Here is a 21,449-nt window from a genome sequence, read left to right as displayed (position 1 = left end):
AAATTCAAGGTCATGCGTTTTCATCACTTCTTTTGTAGTTTCCGCTAGTGTGGGTACCTGGCCAAGATTTTTTTTTTTTTTAATAAGAAAGAAATTGCATTCAAAAAGCTTTAATGTAAGATTACATTTAGTTCTTATCTAATTAGAGATTTTAACCAGGAAGAAAAATTTTCACTCCAGTATTGATCTATTCTAGAAGTTCTAGCTCTCTTTGCTAAGCTATTTGCTACTTCATTTGACTCCCTGTACATAAAAGTGCATTTCCAATCTCTAAATCCTACTAATAAACTTCTGCAATCTTGAATAATATTATTATTAGTCCATCTGACTTTGCCTACACTTCCATTTATTGCATCAACGACATTTAGACAATCTCCTTCCAAATGCAGTTCATCCACAGCTGAAGCTTTTGCCCACTTGATTGTTCCCAGTGCTGCTAAGGCCTCAGCTTTCTCCTCATCTTGAGCTAGCCCTGTGATTGATTGTGCTCCTACGCATTGCCCTGCATAGGAAAACATTATCAGTCCAATGCACATATGTTTAGTTTCTTTCATAAATGCACCATCAAAATTTATCTTATGGTAATCACTTTCTGGCAAATGCCAGGGAATCACATTTCTACTCTGCCTAACATTATGAGTTCTTCCTGTCATGGGGATTGCATCCCATTCAGTTACTTCCTTATTAACCTGTGCCACTAATTTGGCTACCTGCATTGTAATATTATCAAAGACCACACTGCACCTCAGCTTCCAAATCTGTCATATTGCAAAGCTAACAAACTGGACATATTTTTCTTGCTCAGATCTTGATGCATTAGTGGGTTGAAACCAGCTAGTAATCCAATCCTGCAGATTAGTATTAGCTATACTTCCTGCAATATTAACATCTAGAGCAAACCATAATATTTTTGCAAGTTCACATTCCATAAAAAAAATGGTTAATAGTTTCAATATCATGCTGACAGAAGGGACATTCACTAGGAATAGAGAGCATAAACCTACCAATCTTACTTCTCATAGGGACACAGTCATTAAGGCATCTCCATAAAAAATGTTTAACATTTTGTGGGAGACTAAGTCTCCATAAGGTTTTCCAAGGGAAAGTGTTATTTCCAGAAACATTCAGATCTTGCAGAATACAATTTTAATCAGATTTGACAGTAAACTGTCCATTATGAGTTGGTGTCCACCTGAGAGTATCCTTACCAGAGTATGGAACTCTTATTCTATAGATTGCATTGACATTTTCATTATCAAAAAGACATTTAAAGTGTCCACCTTCCATTGTCATGTTCCCTGTTCCAAAAATTGATTAACAGTTCTCATACCATTAGAAACAAAATTACTACTTAGTAAAGTATCTCTACTTGGTACCCATTTGTCCTTCCAAATATCTATGCAAGAACCATCCCCTACTTCCCAATAGTAGTGCTTCCTAATCAAATCAAGACCCCTACAAATGCCCTTCCAAACCCAAGACACAGACTCAGTCCTAACAACATGAAGAGGATTAGAGTCTGGAAAATACTTATGACTTAAAATTTGAACCCAGAGAGCATCTGGTTCAGTTAGCATTCTCCATGCCAATTTTTCCAGAAGGGCAGTATTTATGTATTATGTCTTTCTTATATTGCGACCACCAAGCTCAATAGGTTTAGAAACATTATCCCAACCCAAAATGTAACCTCCCCTAGCAGATCCTCTTTTGTTCCAAAAGAACTTCCTTTGAATAACATCTAACCTGTTTGTCATCTTCTTTGGCATGGGAAAAACAGATAAATGGTGTGAAGCTAAGGTCCTTAAAGTTGACTTTATAAAAGCAGTTCTTCCTGGTTGATTTATGTATTTTCCCTGCCAAGTGTCTAATCTATTCTCGCAAGATTCTCGTAAGTGCTTGAAGGACTCCATTTTGTTTCTCTGCAATAACAATGGGACTCCGAAGTACTTGTCAGCTAATCCTACATTTTTAATCTTAAGGATAGAAAAAATCTGAGTTTTGTTTCTAGGTTCAGTTTTAGGAATAAAAGATATTCCTGACTTATCAAAGTTTATAACTTGGCCAGAGTACTTACTGAAATTCTCTAGCATAGCCTCTAAATTCCTAGCCCCCTTAACATTAGCCCTGGTGAAAACAAGACAATCATCAGCAAAAACTAAATGACTCACTGAAGGACTGTTTTTAGTAACTTTAATACCTTGTATGTCATTCTTCCTCTCTACATCAATAAGCATTTTAGAAAAAACATCCATACATATTATGAACAAATATGGGGACAAAGGGTCTCCCTGCCTGAGACCCCTTGTAGGGTAATAAACTTCACCAGGGCAGCCATTAAGCAAGATAGAAGTAGATACCGTAGACACACATTGCTCTATAAGATTACACCAATGATCATGAAAACCAAGTTTTTTCAAAATGTCAATCAAAAATTTCCATTCATTTCTATCAAAAGCCTTAGACATGTCCAGTTTGATTGCCATTAGTCCTGATTTGGTTCTACTTTTTCTCATAGTGTCAACAAGTTCATGAGCAATAACAATGTTATCTCTTATTTTCCTAGAAGACAGGAAAGCAGCTTGATATGGGCTAATAAATTTTTCCATGACAGTTTTGAGTCTACTAGCTAAAACTTTAGAGATGATCTTATAGCTAACATTACTCAAACTAATAGGCCTATAATCTGCAGGGGTTTTAGGAGCATTATTCTTAGGTATAAGAGAAACAAAATTGTGGCTCATTTGCTTAAGAAAATTCCCAGAGTGAAAGAAACTTTTTACCATAGCAATTGTATCAGGGCCAACAGTCTCTCACATTTGCTGATAGAAACCAGGAGGGTAACCATCTGGTCCAGGGCTAGTCCATGGCTGCATTTGCCATACAATGGATTTTATCTCTTCATCAGTAGGGTATGAATTAGGAAATCATTTTTCTCAGCAGTAATACAAGGCACAAGCACATCAAGAAAGCTACTATCACTAGGGGGATTAGAAGATCTACTCATCTTACTAAAATGGTCTCTAAGTTCAGTAGTTATCATGCTTTTTTCAGTTAACCAAATTCCTATGTTGCTTTTCATACACTCAATTTGAGTTTTTCTTTTTCTATACTTAACTTTATCATGGAAATACTTAGTATTTTTATCATCAAAAGTCAAAGTATTCTCCCTAGCCCTTTGCATATAGTAATCCTGCCTCACATCATACCGAAACTTCAAAGACTCTTCCAGCCTATCTTTTAACAAAGCATTATCAGCATCATGCAAGTTGGTGGAGATATCATCTAATTGCCTCTGTATATCATTTATATGAGTTTGAAAATTTCCAAAAGAATTCATGTTCCACTGTCTTAAAACCACTTTAACATTGTGCCAGCAATTGGTGTATCTAAAAGCCTTAGATCCATTCTCACTAGTTTTCCAGTTATTTGCTATAAGAAGTGACAAGGAGAATAGGAACATGGTCACTAGCTAGACTTATCAAATGATAAATAATAGCATTAGGAAAGAAGTCAGACCAAACTTAATTAACTAGGGCTCTATCCAGCCTTTCCATAATTAAAGAGTCACCACTCCTATGGTTACTCCAGGTAAAGGAATTTCCTATGAAAGGTAAATCGAAAAGTCCTAGGTAATCTAGGTGGTTTTAACATCATCCAACTGACTTTAAGGAATTAATTTGCCACCAACTTTTTCCTCTTGTCTCATAATAAAATTCAAGTCTCCAAGGACAATTTTACCTACTTGCTAGATTTTCAAGATAATCCCACTTTCTTTCCCATCCTGCATCATCTAGAGCACCATATATACAGCTTAGCAAAGTATAACCACTTCTAGGGTCCATATTCACTAGCACAGTAATGAAATTAACATTCATGTCAACTAAATCTATATGAATCCCATCTTTCCACAATAAGAATAACCCCCCTGAGGCTCTTATAGGGTTGACATAAAGATAGTTCATATAGTTATAAGAATGAGTAAATTTTTCCATTTTCAAATTCATGGTTTTAGTTTCACTCAAAAATATGATGTCAGGATCATTAGATCTAATTAACTCTCTCAGATGTTGTCTTGTGTGTTTGCTACCAAAACTCTGGGCATTCCATGATAGGACTTTCATAGTTTGATTTTCTAAGGTGAAATCAGAGCAAAACCTAGAAACTAAAACCAAATTGTAATTAATAATATAAAACCCCCAAAAATTCCAACGACAGGAAGGAAAAGCAAATAAATGCAATGGTATAAGAAACTGAAAATTAATTTTAGGATGAGATGAGTGGTTGTTGCAAACCTGATTTGCAGTTCTCAATCGTATTTCAGTATTGGCTGAGTGATAGGTTCCTTCGATCCTTCCTCCATTATCAGCATCTGTCATATTCAGGTCTTCCCCATTGTAAGTGACAGTAAGGTTGTCCATATGATAGACTCCATCACTCTGACAAGAACAATTTCCTTCATTGAGTTCCTGGTTTCCATCCAAAAGAACATAGTTATCTTTTATCGAGTCATCTCTTGTTCTTTTATTTTTTCTCGAGTCTGACCCATCATCACTGTTGCCACCCGACCCACTAGGAGATCTATTCGACCCATCTGCTTCACTTTGTTGTTTTTTCTGCTGCATTATGGCTTCAAATTTGTGAGCATGTTTTGCCCAATAAGCCTCAAATTCTGTCTCAGTCAGACCATAGATAAAAATGTCCCACGCGACTTCCTCACATCTCGCCTCATCATGATCAATACGAAACAATGAGGACATATTTTCTTTGGCTGCTTCTCAAAATGATACTTCACCCAAACTTTTTGTTTGGCAGCATTAAAAATCCACACGCCTCTTTTTAGAGGCTTACCTAAATCAACTAGAACCTTGACTGTAGCTACTCTTCCTATGATTGTAACACACTTCTTCCCATCCACCTCAACATTCTGACCAATGTCCTGGATTATCTTCTCAATAATACCATCATCGATGTGTTCCAGAACTAGATTTCGAAGTATAACAGAGAAGATTCAGTGAGTGAATTTGTATTCTTCCACCGGTATCGAGTTATCATATTCCTGTAGCACCACAAGCTTGAAGTTGATAACCCATGGAATTCTCTTAAAGACTTTCATCTTATCCTCAATAGGTTTGAACTTAAAAACAAACAAGTTGTGACCCATAGTGCTAACTTCAACTTTCTTGTACCTCCTCCATATTATATTCACCTCCCTCAGAATATCATCATACTCCACTTCATCTTTGTGAATAACTTTACCAATCAAGCAGTTATTCCAGTTTGTAGCTGCTGCATCTATTTCAGTTTCCGTTATCAAACTGCTTCTTGCAATGCTCAGTTGATTGATGTTGAGATTAGTTTCCCTCATCCTTCTAGATAGTGCTGTCAGTTGAAGATTGTTGGGTTGCGTCATTTGTTTGAAAGGATGTTTTGTTCGATTTATTTTGCGAGAGCTTTTGTGAATGTGATAAGAGAGGCACTTCTTCTTTGTATTTATATCACCCAAATTAGGGTTAGGGTTTCCCTGTATATTTAACCACCTTCCATAGTTATCCCATATCCCTGATTCTTCGCCCCATTCTGTTCCAAAAAATAATGGAGAGAATTTTGACTCCAAAAAAGGTATTTGGAAATTCAAAATTTTGAATTCCAAAAGTTGCGCTCTTTTCATCTGAATAATTCCAATCTACCCTTAAATTCTTCAGCTCTGCACTGTCGAACCTGTAACATTCTATCTGCATCAAGATCCAACTTCGATCTTCTATAATGAGTGATAGCAAATCCAACTGATTTTTGTATCATATAAACGGACATTAGGAAGGCAACAAAAACGATTGTTGCTTTGGAAGCACTACTATGTGAAGACCTGAGGTAATACATGGCAGATGCTAATACACCACTTATCCGAGGAAGGCTGAAATTCCCCGACACCACTGTTTACAACCACCACTGGAAAACCACTGGAACACAATTTTGAGCATGCAAAAACAGGAATAAAAGATTAGAAACTCATAGCCATTGTAAAGAAATTACTTTCTCCACAATAAAAAAATATGTTGAAAAAGGAATCAAAAGGTAATCAGGATAGGAAAAAAACCGAAATCATAATGAAATACTGAATCACAAATCTAGAAAACAAATTAAGAAGAAGAATCAAGATCATTAAACTAATTTTTCATCAGGATTTAGAAGCCGATTTTTTAAAACTGGGTTGACTCAAAAATCGCCCGATTCCCCCTTTACAGAAGAGATTTTTAGTTCTGATTGACCATTTTGATAAGATGTACCTGGCCAAGATGCAGAAGCCTTACCAGGCCATATTTTTTGGAATGTTCCCATAAAGAACGGTGTGGTGACTTACCTAGTTGATGCATATTGCCTATAATGGGAAGCTTAGGAGGGCTTGGAGGGAACTTGAGTCTGTTTTAGTTTTTGAGCTTCCATGCTATTTTGAGAAGAAAAATAGGAACAAGTACTGAAACGAGAGTTAGCCAGAAACAATTTGTATCAAGGAACTCCATATTGAAGATTCTTTTTGGTTTTCAGTACTGTGCTACATTTCATTGAACAGTCAGTCTAAGAGGAGGTGAGATTGGTCCTACTAGAATGCTTGAAATTAGAGGTGTAAAACGTGCCGGCCTAGCACAACCCGACACACGAAATCGCGTGATTCACGTGCCATGTGCCGTGCTGGGCTGTGCCAACGATTTAAACGTGATGTGTCGTGTTGTGCTTTACTAGTCAAAAGCTAGGCACAGCATAGCCCACAGGCACAACACGTAACGTGTTGTGCCGTGATGTGTCGTGCTGACACACGTTAAACAATTTGAGATCACTTAATGGTATACATTAAGTCGGACATTATCACGATATCTACATATCATTTGAAATTATTTCAGAATTTATTTCAAGTAAAATCAACAAGTTTATTCAATAAAAAGAAATATCGAACCAAATATAAAATTGGATCATTGTCATGTGAATTAATGTTCTAGTCAAGTATATATAGGTAACGACATTATAACAATGATATTGAGATATATTTTCCAAATATAAAAATAAGCTAGCATAAAATGTCAAAAACTAGCTAGAATAGTGACTCTTTTGTGAAATATACACAAGATGTGATGTATTATACCTTGTTAAATTATGTATTTGTGCATGTTATGCCGTGCTTTCTTAACGTGCTGGGCTGGGCTGGGCCACGTGCTTATCTGTGCCACGTGTTGTGTTGTGCTATTGTGCTGATTAGACTAACCCAGCACAACCCACGAAACTAACATGTTGTGCCGTGCTGGGCTAAATCACGTGCTGGGCTGGGCTCCGATTTTAGCGTGTTGTGCAGGGCTGTGCTCGTGCTCGCACAACCCAATTTACACCTCTACTTGAAATCATAAATGAGATGAATCGAAAAATTTATTGCAGTCCATTTGAGATCATTAGTAACGTATTGCGACCTTCACTAACCCATTTGAGATCATATATGAGGGAGATTTAAACTTACTGAAATTTTCACCACCCAATTGTGTGATCATAAATCGGGAAGATTTAACTTACGCAACCTTCAAATGAGAATCATAATTGGCGAACTGAATCTAGACATTCTAGGGTCAGGTCATGACGCAAGAGCATACGTTTGGGCAGTACAAAGACATACCAAGAAAACGAAGAATTAGATTAGATTTCACCTAAAAGGAATATAAAAGAAAAAAAATGGAGTCAAGCGGCCAAGAAAGGAAAAAAAAGAAAAGAAATAAGGCCCCAGTGCTGGTCCAAAGACTTTGTTAAGATATGTTTGAATCTTTGGCTCTGAATATGAACTCTTTTTTAAACTTATGCAACAAAGAACCTTCTTTCATACTTGTATACCCATCCAATGAGTACTTAAGACTTCTGCTGCTTCTTCAATTCAAAATATGGTTGAAGTCTACCTTAACCCTCAAAAAGCTAGAGCTATTCCATCTACCAACTGGAAAAATACTGTAATTGGGAGGTTATGCAGTAAAGCCTCGTATGATATTTCAAAAATCATTGAAGAAGTTAACTTCACTTGGGCTCTTAAAGGTGGAGTTCAAATTAAGTTATACTACAAGAAAAGAAATTACTATGAATTCCACTTAAGAGAAGCTGAAGACTTAAACTTTCTCAGACAAGGGGGAGCTTGGAATATCCTAGGAAAATTGATTGTACTGGTAGAATGTCCTATTGAAGGGCCACAAACATTGATGAGGATAGCTTCTTCAAAACGAAAATATGGATGCATATCAAAAACACACCAATCAGCTACATAAATGAGGATGATTTTAAGAAAATCTGCGCTCCTGCTGGAAAGTACTTGACACACAAGAATCCCTATGGTAGAAATCAAGATGAAAAGAACGTAGAATGCCTTGTTGAATTGAGAGTCCAACATAATCGGTCGTTTGGATCTGAGGTTTATACTGATGTTTTCGCCAAACCAGAATGGCTTGAATTCTCATACAAACTATTTAATCTCAAACTATGTAAAACTTGTAGATGGCTTGACCATTCTACAAAATCTTGCGAACAAGATTTGGCAAGCAAGTCGACTAAGGAAGAGGTAGCTCATCTACCTATAACTAAGCACAAAACAACCTTTCCGGCAAACCAAAAAGAAATCCAAAGAAAAGCTTTTTCCTGGTCTCCTCCTTACATCCAGTTTAAGGCAGGTGAATCAAGTACCAATAGTAGTCATGAAAATCCTTTTGATCTGCTTGAATCGGCATCGACTAAGAACAACGGAGGGCCTGAGAAGGTACGAGAATTTGAAGCTCATAACACAAATTCTCAACAGAAACGAAAAGCCCAGAAAAACCCGACCCGAAATCAACTCCGAAACCGAACAGTTATGTGGAAAGACAATCGAATCAGAAGAAATCAAAGAGCAACAAAAGAATTGGGAGAAAAAAAAACCTAATCGACCCTTTGGGAAATTTACAATTCAATCTTCTTACTACAATCAAAATCTCACAGTGTATGGTGATGAACCAGTGCACCCTCTTTTCAGACCTTTCCAAAACAACTTCTCTTCTTTTCTCTCTATCAGTAACCAAAAGCGTTTACAAACTGGATCTAATTCTGCTGGAACCTCTAAAGTGAAAAAGGGTTATTGGAAGATAGAGGCGAGAGATGTTAACAATATTCAATCTCCAAATAACAAGGTCTCAACAGATGTAGTTGTTATGAGTTCTTTGCCTCTTCAGAGAAAGCGATCGGAAGATCTTCAATTGGATTGTTCAAAGAAGAATAGGAGCAGGGAGGATCAAATGGAGGAAGAATCTGACAACATTCAGGCGAAAACTATCTTCAAGATCAACAATGATTTTCTGGTGAAAGAACCAACTCTGGTAAGTAACTATTACTTTAACGGAAATTTGTTAGAGAACCTATTGAATTTAATCTCTTATCCGTTGTTAATTACAATCTTTGAAATGTGGTTAACAAGTACTTACATGTTAGGTAGAAGCATAAAGATTAGAAAATTTAGATACCCTGAAATATCCTACTTCTGGCAATTTATAAGTATGATATCCTGGAACTGCCAGGGGTTAGGAACACTAGAAACTCGTCATAGTCTGTTAGACATTTTAAACAAGGAAAACCCGGATATTCTATTCTTATCTGAAACTAAACAACAAAGCATTGAGATGAAAAACATATTAAGAATGGTAAATGTGCATAATTTTTTCTTGTCCCCCCTAGAGGTTATGCTGGAGGTCTGTGTCTTATCTGGAAAAACAACGTTAACATTCAAATAGATGACCATGATCATAACTATATAAATGCCACTATTTCTGACCCCATTAACAATAGTAGTTGGATCCTAACTTGCTTCTATGGTAGCCCATATAGGAACCTAAAGATTAACTCTTGGAATATCATAAAACACATGGCAAAAACTGTAGACAAACCCTGGATTATCATTGGTGACTGCAACGTTGTTCTTTATGAGGAAGAAAAGAAAACTAGGTTTTCTTTTAAGAAAAACGAAGCCAAAATCTTTAACAAACTTATTAATAAATGTAATCTTGTATACCTAGGGTTTACAGGATATACCTACACCTGGAATAACCATAGACATGATGAGGAAAATATCGAACAAATACTTGACAGAGCCTTTGTAAATGACTAATGGAATAGAAAATACACAAATTCTAGCCTAAAACACTTAAGTCCTTTAGATTTTGATCATGTACTTATAAAACTTAACCTGCACAATCACTGGGATGATGGACCAACACCTTTTAAATACTTTAGTGAGTGGATAAAGCATGAGGATTGTAAGACTCCAATCCAAGATAGTTTGAACTCTTCTGCTAGAGGGTCACCAGCTTATAAGATTAACAAGAAGCTTGGTAACATTAAATACCTGCTCAGAGTGTGGAATAGAAAAAAATTTGGGAACATAAACAGTAACATAGAAAACATAAAGCAAAAACTGGCCAGTAATCACACTTCTGCCAATTACCCAAACAAAACAGAAGACCTAGCCAACCTAAGAAATGAACTGGCGAAATGGTACGCAATCAAGGAAAAATTCTGGAAAGACAAAAGTAGAGATCAAAATTTGGCGCTAGGAGACAGAAACACTAGGTTTTTCCACACAAAAGCTAAGCAGAGGTTTAGACGAAATAGAATTGATATGATCAAAACGGAAGACAATGTTTGGTTGAATTCTAAAAAGGAGATTGCTGAGTGCATAACTCAGCATTTCCTAAAAATAGCAACTACTGCTAAACCTGAAATAGATGATAACCTAATAAACCTAATCCCAACTAGTGTAAACCAAATTGATAATGACATGCTGTGTGCTACTCCTTTAGAAAGTGAAATAAAATAGGTCCTCTTTTCCATGGAGCCGGATAAAAGTTCGGGTCCTGATGGTTTTCCTCCCAAATTTTTTCAACAAAATTGGGAAAAGGTTCGCCATGATCTGACTAAAATGATACAAAATTTCTTCGAAACAGGGAACATCTCTAAAGAAATGAATGCCTCATTCATCTCTTTAATTCCTAAGACCTTGAATCCCACCACTCTTGTGGAATTCATACCTATAGCCCTAGCGAACACTAGCTATAAGGTGATTTCAAAACTCATGGCAGGTAGAATGAAGAGCCTTCTAGGCAAAATAATTTCGCCGTACTAATCTGCCTTTATCCCTGGAAGGCAGATTGCTGAGAACATCACTTTAGCCCATGAAATAATACACAAGATGAAAAATTCTAAATCGAAGAAAGGGTTTATGGGACTTAAGATTGACATGTCCAAAGCTTTCGACAGAGTCGAATGGGACTTCCTAATCAAGATCATGACTAGAATGGGATTTAACAACAAATGGTGCAATCTGGTGCATGAGTGCATATCGACTACTACCCTTTCTGTTTTACTTAATGGCTCCCCGACAACTTTCTTTAAACCTTCTAGGGGCTTGAGACAGGGAGACCCAAACTCTCCCTACCTTTCCTCTTTTGTATTGAAGCGCTATCCAGAACCATTCAGAATGCTGAAAATAATGGGTTAATTAAAGGTACAAAACTGGTTCATAAAGCTCCTTCGCTGAGCCACCTCCTTTTTGCCGATGACTGCTTAGTCTTTTGTAAGGTTAGTGAAGAATCCTATCAAAATTTGGTTAAACTGTTCAAAGATTTTAGCATGGCCTCGGGACAACTCATTAACCTGAGTAAATCAGGGGTGTTTTTTTAGCAAAAAAACGGAAACTAGTACTCGCAGAAGAGTTAAAGAAATCTTACGTGCCACTGCTATTCCTTTAACTGACAAGTATCTAGGAGCTCCTTTGTTCACAAACAGATCTAAAATACAGTGTTTTGAACCATTACTTGATACTTTAAGAGGTAGAATGACAGGGTGGAATGGTATTAACTTAAATAATACAGGTAAAACAGTCATGATAAAAAATGTGGCTTCCTCTATCTATGTGTATCAAATGAATTGTTTTAAAATTCCAGTTAAAATATGTGATCAAATAACAAGAATGCAAAGACTCTATTGGTGGGGGAAAAATGAAAAGGGTTTAAACGAAAAAGGGGAAAAAAGTATTTGCCTTAAAAATTGGCCTTCTATGTGTAAAATCCTTGAAGAAGGAGGTCTAGGTATAAAAAATGTAAGGAACTTTAACTTAGCTATGATAGCTAGAATGGGTTGGAATCTTAATCATAATCCTGACTCCCTTTGTGCCACTATAATGAAAGCTAAATACTATCCTCTATGTGATCTTCTACATATAAACTGCAAACAAAAAAAAAGTGACAGTTGGCTTTGGAAAGGGTTGCTAACAGGGATTGCACAAATTAAAAAATGTTATTTCTGGGACTTAGGTAATGGTATGAATATTGACATTTGGCAGGATTGTTGGATCCCAGGGGTTCAACCACCTCTCTTTAGAAACCAGACTGATACTGTGGGTCTTGATAGAGTTAGTGATCTAATAACATACCAAAAAACATGGGACTTTGTTAAACTTAACAAATGCTTTGACAGCCAAGCAGTAGAACAAAACGGGAAAATTACAATACCAAGTGAAGAAAAAATGGATACTCCAAGATGGATCTTAAACGAAAAAGGTATGTTCTATGTAAAATCTTTGTATAACCTCATTAACTCGAATGGAAATCCTGAGCCTAAATGGAAAAAAAAATATGGAAAATGAAAACTTCTCAGGCAGTTAAGATCTTTATTTGGAAGGCAGCCCACTCTATTCTCCCTAACAGCATGAGAGTGGCAGCTGTACTACCTGACATTGACACCAAGCGTAAGTTATGTAATGAAAACCAGGAAACGTTAACTCATATTTTCTTACATTGCAACTATGCATCTCAGGTATGGATGCATCTTAACTTTGATATGGAATTTATTAGAAATGGAACAACTAACTTCTATGAATGGCTAACCAATTGCTTTGAAAACACAAACATGGGAGAATATGAAATTGAATGGCATGTTCTGTGTAGCATTATAATCTGGTTTATATGGAAAGTTAGGTGTGACATGGTTTTCAAAAAGAAAAAGCAGAATAGCGTAACAACTACAAACAATATTATCAGATTTATCAACAGTTACAACACAGTAAACAGACCTGGACGTAACATTATGAATTATCTTTATTACAATTCTCTAAATGATGTTGTTCTGAAAATTAAAAAGTACCCTACTGAAGTAGCATGCAAAAATTGGACTCTGAAAATACATATTGCCCTTACTATTTTAGATTCTAACTCTAAAGCAGGCATTGGATTAATACTTGTTGATCATACAGGTGCAGTCAGAGAAGCAAGAAGCATTATCATTGACAGTACAACCATAGAAGAGCTAGAAAGGGTAGGAGCGGAAGCCACTTTCCAATGGGCAACTTGTTGGAGTGGCTACAAGATCTCCTTTAGGAGCGACTCAGAGCCAACTCTAGTGCTGCTGGCGGGAATGTATGCGGAAGCTCGCAGACAAAGATATATGATCAGTGAAGATTTTGTCAATACGAAAAAGTTTGAAATGAACTTTAGAGCCCAGGATTTTACTTTAGTAAAAACAATAGATATCTTATGGGCAGTAAAACTTTTCTCCTTTTTGTAATAACTTTAATATTATGCATACCTGGACTGAAGACAGACTTTGGGAATTACTAAACTTCCTGGACATGCAAATATGTGACCTAAATGTAATGACTATTCGTAATGCAATGTACTGAGGTCTTATTCCTCTTTGTCAAAAAAAAAAAAAATCAAAATTGCATTATTTCTACAATTGAATTACATAAATTTTGTTGTTAATATAGACATCCACCACTTAATGCTAAAATTTGTGGACTTCTTTAATTTACCTCAAACCAGTAGAAAAAGTACATGGGCAAGGGTAAAAGAACTCCTAACTTCGCCATTAAGGAAACATGGACTTGTGCAAGTAAACCCTTCTGGTCCTAAGAACATAAACATCTAAATTTATCTCCAAGATTACGGAGACCGATGGATGTTTAAACTTCGAACCTCACAACTCTTTATCCACAGGTACACAAGAAATTAACTCAAACAAGCCCTCCCTCACTTAACGAGGGGAAGAGTTCAGCTATTTCTGCAGCCTATGGGACAAGCTTCCGTGTGGGTAAGGAACCAGCCTTGTTACAGGTTTAGTAATATCCTGGCCGCGCTGGAGGTGGGTGAGGGTGTGGGTACAGATTTTGTTGTGGGTGTGGGTGTGGGTGTGGGTGTCGGTATGGATTTTGTTGTGGTTGCGGGTATGGTTGTTGATGAGGGTGCGGCTGCATTTGATGAGGACGTGGGTGAGGTGGTTGATGAGCGTCAGGTTGAGGATGTGGAATTTGCTGAGGGTGCGGTTGTGCATACGATGTCGGACCACCATGGTAAGCGTAGCCTCTACCACCAGTCTGAAACCCAAAAATCACAAGCAAACAGATGGCATGTGAATTAGGATTTGCTTTGTGTGTGTGTGTGTGTGTGTGTGTGTGTGTGTGAGAGAGAGAGAGAGAGAGAGAGAGAGAGAGAGAGAGAGAGAGAAACCTCATATCCAGGAAAGGCGGAGTTGCTTGGAGCATATGAAGATGAAGGTTGTGGTCCTACAAAAAATAGAATTAGACAATATCAGTAATGCCCAAGTCAAAGAAACTTAGAAGGGACCCCCTAAAAGGTGTGTTAAAATCAAATATATTGGATTGTGGATTGAAAAATGTTACCTGCGTATGGAATAGGACCACTACTCTGGCCACCATATCCACCAGCTCCTCTACTAACCAAGAAAAGCATTAAACACATCAGTCAACTATGGATAGAAAGCCACCATATGGAAGGTGAAGTGATGAGCAAACCTTTTTGGCTCGTAATTATATCGACCGCGGCTATGTTTCACTGTTGATGCTTCAATATAACCAGCATGGGGTTCCTGAAAATCCACTTCAATGATTAATCAATCTATCCCCTCAACTAAAAGTCTAAGACGATCAATTGCGCAACAGAATGAGATTTACCATCTCAGAATAGTGCCGTTTATCTCCAGAATGTGCACCATAAGAAGCATGACCCCGATAACCAGGGGAAGATGGAGGCAACCTTTGAGTATATGGATCAACATAGGCAGCAGGAGGTCCCCCATACCCACAATTTTGCCTTGCTGTGTTACCAAATCGTGAGTTACTTCTTGGAAAACCTCGTCCTGTTCGACCATGCATGTTACCTACAGATTTAGGACTTTTACCGTAATTACCCAAACTCATAAGATAAAACAAAATAATAAACGAAAAACGCTCAAGGTTACTATAGACTGATCATGCGCTGTAATCCACATACCACGTGGTTTCATTGATGTCTGCCCATGGAAACCACCTTCCATAGTTCCTCCACCCCACCTACCACCTCGCCCAGGTTGTTCCCTTCTGTGGTGATCTGCCCTGGAGGGAGCACTAGGTCCCTGATGTTCACCAACACGGGGTTGCGGCTTAAATGGCATCCCGCCTTTCGAACTCTGATGAAACCTTCTCTTTCCTTCAGATGAGCACTTCGCAAGGCCTTTCATTTTTGATGATCCAGCTTCTACAGTATCATCCATTTTAACCTTGTAGCCACCTCGTGAAGACCTTCCAAGCTTGCCCTTGTGAGGCCTTGCCAGGTTAGCTTTGATCTGAAACATGAAGCACTAACTAAGAAAATCTTTCAAATTAAGTTAATTATTTAAGGCCATCATTTAAATTGATCACCTTCACATCCCCTTCCGCAATCTGCAAATTCTCGAATCCCTCCACACAAGCTACAGCGCTTTCCCTAGAGGTGAACGAAATAAATCCAAAATCCTTCCGCCTTGCATTGCCGAGATTTCTTGATAGCTGGACTTTCTCAACCTCACCAAACTGTTTGCCGAACTCCCATAACCTCTCCTCGTTCCACAAATCTGTCAGCCCGTCAACAAATACAGTTTTGACCTGCAAAGGAAAATTTCATTACCTAATCGTCTCTGCAAGACAACCGTATACTTAGACCACTATGGTCTGCAAACAGAAGGTATCCTATATGCCTACAGTTAAGGACATGTCATATATGGCATTCCTAGAGAGGGATATGGTTCAAACACCAACCCTACGAGGTAGGATAATTTTCTATAGATCCTTCGGACAAAAAAATTAAGACTTAACAAGAGCATGGATCTCTAGGACTAAAGGCAACACAGCAAAAGTGATTCTACATGGTTAATCCGGATTTCGGATGAACACTTGAGTTGTTACAAGAATGTTCCCTACCTAGTAGGTCAACAAAGTGGACACTAAGTGAAACCATCTTTTGAGTTTCCTGTCTTGCCCAAAGTAAAATTCTCTAAAATCATTGATGGGGGCATTTCAGCAAGTAGCATGGAGAATACAACTAAGGAGATATGTACAAAGTACTTCAACTACTCTAAGAAAAAAAATTATTTGGACCAACCTCATTAATTGTTGCAGGATTCTCAGTTAAGTGGAAACACACCCATTACGTGTTCAATTTAAAGAACAGTCCAGACAGTACAAACCTGCAAGAGAGCTTCCTCACTGGGATGTGTAGAAGATTGGGCAAAAGCAACTGTAGCACTTCTCGCACAGCCAAATACAGCATCTGGCTTTCTTAGCCGCTGAAATGCCGACATTGCATCAGAGCGGGTACTGAATTCCAAGAGAGCAAAGCCTCTAGTTATCTCTTCATTCTTGGGATCACCAGGTAAATAGATCTCCTCAATTTGTTCAATCCCATGGAATTTCAATGCCTCTAGTACCTTTTAGCCAGTAAGAAAAGAAAACCATTTAGGAAACAACATAAGATTGTGAAGTCAATAAGGACGGTGCTTTCTCTGCACTGAAGGTGCAAAAACAGTCCACGGCAAACACTGAAACAGAGTCAACCATATAGAGCTTGTTATAAATTTCATCTTCTCATAAGCTGATTAAGTAGAAAACACTTTTGAGAAAATAACAGTTAGAGGATAAGCACAGATAATAAAAGTAATATCTAACCTGATCCTTTTTCCATGTCTTGCAAATATTACCCATGTATATTGTATCACTGTCCTGGCTACGTGATATGCTAACACGCTTGCCCTTTACCTAGAAATCGCATAAAGTTGTAAGAAGAAAATAGGACATGCAGAAGAAATATTTGTATATGTACATAAATTATTCATACATATAAAGAGGGGGATTAGTGGTCAAAATGTATAACCTCTGCTCCATCCTTCAACTCATCTAGGACTTTTTTCGCCTGCTCAACAGTAGCATAACGAATAAATGCGAAACACTTATTTTTCTGTGAGGCTGGATGCTTAACTATTCTCACAGACTTAATTTCCCCAAACTTCACAAATACTTCAGTCAGATCTTCTTCAACTGTACCCTTATCTAATCCTCCAACAAAAATTTCAAATTCCTCGTGTTTCTTCCTGTCTGTTAGAGGAGCATGCATGTATGCAGATGGATCTTCATCCTCCTCAAATTCTTCGTCATCACTTCCACTTTCATCTTCCCCTTCCACACCAACACTATCATTGGCATCATTGATATCATTGCCTTTTACATTAGCTTCAGCTTCAGCCTTTGCAGACTCCTCATTTATATCCTGATTAGCAACTGCAATAAGTTTGAAATCAGTGAACATTCACCTATTTCAGGTATTAGCAAAAGCAAATAACTATAGATGGCAAAGCATGAGAGATACAAGAGCGACACAACTGTATAAACATATTGATCCTTCATTACCCACCAAATGAAATAATCTATTCACTTGCTCAAATTCAAAAACCGTATTCCTTTACACCCCTCGACTTGTGGTTTTTTCATTTCTATTCTAATTCAGCATTGCCTAAAATTTCTATGTTAACAGTAAACATGTTCTCCACTCGGCTTTTTGTTGCATGTGATCAATCTTCTCAGTTAACTATTTCCCAAGTGTTTCCCCTAGTATGTCACTCCACTACGTTACGTTGCCTATCCTTCATTCCTTCTCATCTATTAGAAATACATAAAATTTCACTACACTAACTGTTGCATAACAAATAAGCAAAGCTTGGGTTTTATTTATGCACTCTTCCCAGTCAAATTACTTAGACATACTACAAAGTAAAAACAAAACTCAAATATTCACTTCTTGTATGCTATAAAAAGGCTCCTAGTTTTTCATTCTTAAAACCTGATTATGATACTAACTGTATGAAACATCAAAGAAAAACAGCAATGCTGGTTCACAATGTTAATTCAAATTTCGCATACCTTGCTGATCGTCTACCATATCATCTCCATCACCACGTGTATTCTTATTCTCATCCTCAATGACTTCTTCCAGCCCCTCCTCTATCTCTTCAGGATCCTCCTCTACTATCTCTTCAGGATTCACCTCTACTAACTTCTCAGGGTTTTCCTCTATTATCTCTTCAGGATCCTCTACACGTTCCTCTTCCACCTCCACCACCTTTCTATCCATAATATCCATACTATTTTCTTCAACATTTGCATCTACAACCTTCTTCTCTTGAATCACCACCACCATTTCTGAACCCTTCTCCTCAACAGTTTCTTCTTCAACAACCTTCGTCTCCTCCACAACAACAAGGGTAGTCTCTTCTACAACCGTAGTCACTGTCTCTTCCATCACCACTTCCACATTCTTTTCCTCCACAATAACTTCTTCCACATCCTTGGTTTCTTCCGCATTCATAAAAACTTCTTCTTTTTCAGCAACTTCGTGATTAACCAATGATGATACTACTGATTCCGTGTTTGTCTCTTCTTCATCGTCATCGATTTGAATAACAGCATGAGGTGTAATCTCCTTGTGTTCCTGTGCCACGACAACCTGGTTGTTTTCTTCTTCTTCTTCCTCTTCGCTTGGTACTTCTTCTACTGGTTTCTTGGAGTTTCTAGCAGAAGCTCTTGTTGCTCTTGGAGCTGCTGGCTTCTTCTTTGTAGCTGCAGCTCCTCCTTTCTTCGTCGATGCGCGAGGAGGCATCACTTAATAAGCTCACTTACAGGACAGAATAACAACAACTAGGGATTTTCAGAAACAATAAATTAAGGTTTTTTTCTGATTTGGAAGAAAAAAAAATAGTATCTTTTACCTGTTTGAGGGCAGAACTGAAGAAGCAGAAGAAGAGAAGGAAAGAAGAGACTTTGATTTTGAGAGAGAACTGAATTTGTCTGGAAGAAGAGAGGAAAAGTAAGATTTAGAGCAGGGGAAATTTTGAGGCATCTATTTTTCATTTTTCTCTTGTAAAAGTAAACGGTCAGGATGAAATTGCATTACTAGTAACCGGGGTTACCCTGTTAGAGCAGGTCTTATGGTGGAATCCAACCTATTTGAAGTGCCAAGTTGGGATTTTCCACATAAAATCCAAGCAACGTTCCATAATTTGGTGGAAGGGTTCGTGAAATCCATCGAAACGCCAATAAGAATGGCGTTTAGCGCTATTAAGATTGGCCCAGTAGAAGACAAGAAACGCCAATATGAATGGCGCTTAACGCTAATCAAAATAGCGTAAGTCAAGCGCTAATAAGAATGGCGTTTAGCGCTATTAAGATTGGCGTTTTTCAGCGCCAATCTTAATTGTGCTAACCAAAAAAAACATCCAGGAGCCACTCCACTTCCCCAATCCTATACTTAGTTTTTTTTTCTATTCTCTCATTTTTTTCCTCTTGAACAAACTAGTTTTTTGGTTTCATATATTGAATCAAATCAAATCAAAAAGAAGATAAAATTGATTGATACTAAAAATACTTCAACTACCTTGATTCCACTACATTAAATTGTAAAAAAAAAAAAACATAATTGAAGCTACATAGTTCCATAAGCTACATAGTGCCAGGATAATCAAGTGTTCTAGGAGCATAACCATGTTTTTCCAAAATCTTATTTTGTTTATCCAACATAAATTGATGCTTCCATTCCGGCAAGGTCTCAACCACCACATCCAACACTTCGAGTTCATGTTTCTCCAAAGCCAAATCCACGGATTTCTTTTTTTGTCTCTGCGATAGTTAATAAATATTCTTCTTGTCCATCCAATCTTGCCATCTTCTTTGCATTCTCTTCACTAAAATGTTTCAAAATACGCTCTGTTCCGTCGTTGATGGCCGATAGCTCTGAAGCTTCCCTTTGTTGAGCCCTTTTCCCCGTTGGTCGACGAGGGCCATCCTCTTCATGCCATCTTGGATCGCTTCTTGTGGGAGCACTACTTGTTGAAGCATTAACACTAGGAGCATCCGATTCATCTTCCACATTTTGAGTAGGATCAATTTCTTCGGGATTGAATCCGAGAACATGGGCTTTGAAAAGTCGGTACACCTCTTCATTTTGAAAAGGTTTTCCCTTGCTAACCTTACTATATTCCATTCTAGTTTTTCTCTCCTACAAAAAACAAACAAAAACCCAAGTTAGAAATCCTTCAATAAAATAAAATGATATACATTATCTTAATAAAACTTACAAGATCATCAATTCCGCATCCGCTTGCATTGTTTCTATGCAAATTTCTTAAGATACCAACCCATTTTTTGACATCTTTTTTCAAGGTACCAAATCTATTTTGCAACTTATGAACAGTTTTGTCATTTTTATTCCCAAAGCTGCTTACATATGTATCGAATACCCGCTCCCAAAACTGGTATGATTTTTGATCAACTCCGGCAACACCATCAAGTGTAATGCTTATCCAAGCTTTGGTGATTGCAACATCTTCGGGTGTAAGATATTTTGCCATGGTTAAAAAAAAAAGTCTGAATTGCAATGAATTTTAAGAAGATGGAGAAAAATCTAGAGAACATGGAGAAAAATCTAGAGATTGAATGGTTTTGGTTTGAGCTGAGCTGAGAAGTGATCAATTTATAGGGAAAATTTCGAATTCAAAAAAATAGCCGTTGAAATGCTATTGTTACTGGCGCTTCTTTGTGAGTCGTTGATTAGAAGGAGTCGTTACAGATCTAATGGTTAGGAATGAAACGCAATTCTTAATAGCGTAATAGCGCTAAACGCTATTCGTATTTGCGCTTTTCTTGAAAAACATCCAGAACCTACGCCAATTCCTCAAGTTCCATACTTAGTTTTTTCTTCTCTTTTGAAAATCCATAACTTCTTCTCTTTTGAAAACAATGAAAACCATAAATAATACAATGAAAATCTTAATATTTCTTAATTTACGAAAAAATACTAAAGATGTTCGAAATCTTACGAAAAAAGACTAAGGATTGCAACCAAGTTCATTCGAAATCTTACGAAAAAAGACTAAAGATGTTCTTCGAAATCTTACGAAAAAGACTAAAGCTGTTCTTCTGGTGGGTAAACATAGGTAGTATCGAATTCACCATCCGAACCGTCAAGATCATCTGGTGGCGGAGGGGGAGATTCTGGTGGCATTTCACCGTCTCTGAGACCTAGTCCATGTCGTATCCAAATATGTTGAACAAG

At 37.4% G+C, this 21,449-nt stretch overlaps 1 protein-coding gene across 4 annotated transcripts; it reads right to left on the bottom strand.

Annotated features, from left to right (window-relative positions):
- Window positions 1–13,738: 13,738 nt before the first annotated feature.
- Window positions 13,739–19,236, bottom strand: LOC113357056 (nucleolin-like). 4 transcript variants are annotated; one of them, XM_026600318.1, is made up of 12 exons: window positions 19,108–19,232; window positions 18,263–19,013; window positions 17,220–17,623; window positions 17,015–17,104; window positions 16,537–16,776; window positions 15,734–15,955; window positions 15,327–15,657; window positions 15,008–15,213; window positions 14,849–14,922; window positions 14,717–14,769; window positions 14,544–14,599; window positions 13,739–14,410 (listed from the first exon to the last, which is right to left on the bottom strand). In XM_026600318.1, exons 2-12 carry the CDS (start codon window positions 18,996–18,998, stop codon window positions 14,153–14,155), a joined length of 2,670 nt encoding a protein of 889 aa, XP_026456103.1. In that variant the 5' UTR covers window positions 18,999–19,013; window positions 19,108–19,232; the 3' UTR covers window positions 13,739–14,152. The 4 variants fall into 4 exon arrangements, with proteins under 4 accessions (XP_026456103.1, XP_026456105.1, XP_026456102.1 ...); XM_026600320.1 differs by having other exon boundaries at window positions 15,008–15,192; window positions 18,263–19,236; XM_026600317.1 differs by having other exon boundaries at window positions 18,263–19,235.
- Window positions 19,237–21,449: the final 2,213 nt, after the last annotated feature.

This window comes from Papaver somniferum, chromosome 3 (assembly GCF_003573695.1).
Source record: "Papaver somniferum cultivar HN1 chromosome 3, ASM357369v1, whole genome shotgun sequence".
In the NCBI taxonomy this organism is placed as follows: domain Eukaryota; kingdom Viridiplantae; phylum Streptophyta; class Magnoliopsida; order Ranunculales; family Papaveraceae; genus Papaver; species Papaver somniferum.
The sequence above is the reverse complement of the archived record's forward strand: the minus strand, read 5'-3'. Positions and strand labels throughout refer to the sequence as shown.

Coding starts and splice junctions, on each gene's coding strand:
- LOC113357056 (XM_026600317.1), bottom strand. CDS start 18,998: ATGCCTCCTCGCGCATCGACGAAGAAAGGAGGAGCTGCAGCTACAAAG. Junction 15,956..16,536: donor GTGAGGAAGCTCTCTTGCAG/GTTTGTACTGTC, acceptor TTTCCTTTGCAG/GTCAAAACTGTATTTGTTGA. Junction 14,600..14,716: donor TGGTCCTATTCCATACGCAG/GTAACATTTTTC, acceptor TATTTTTTGTAG/GACCACAACCTTCATCTTCA.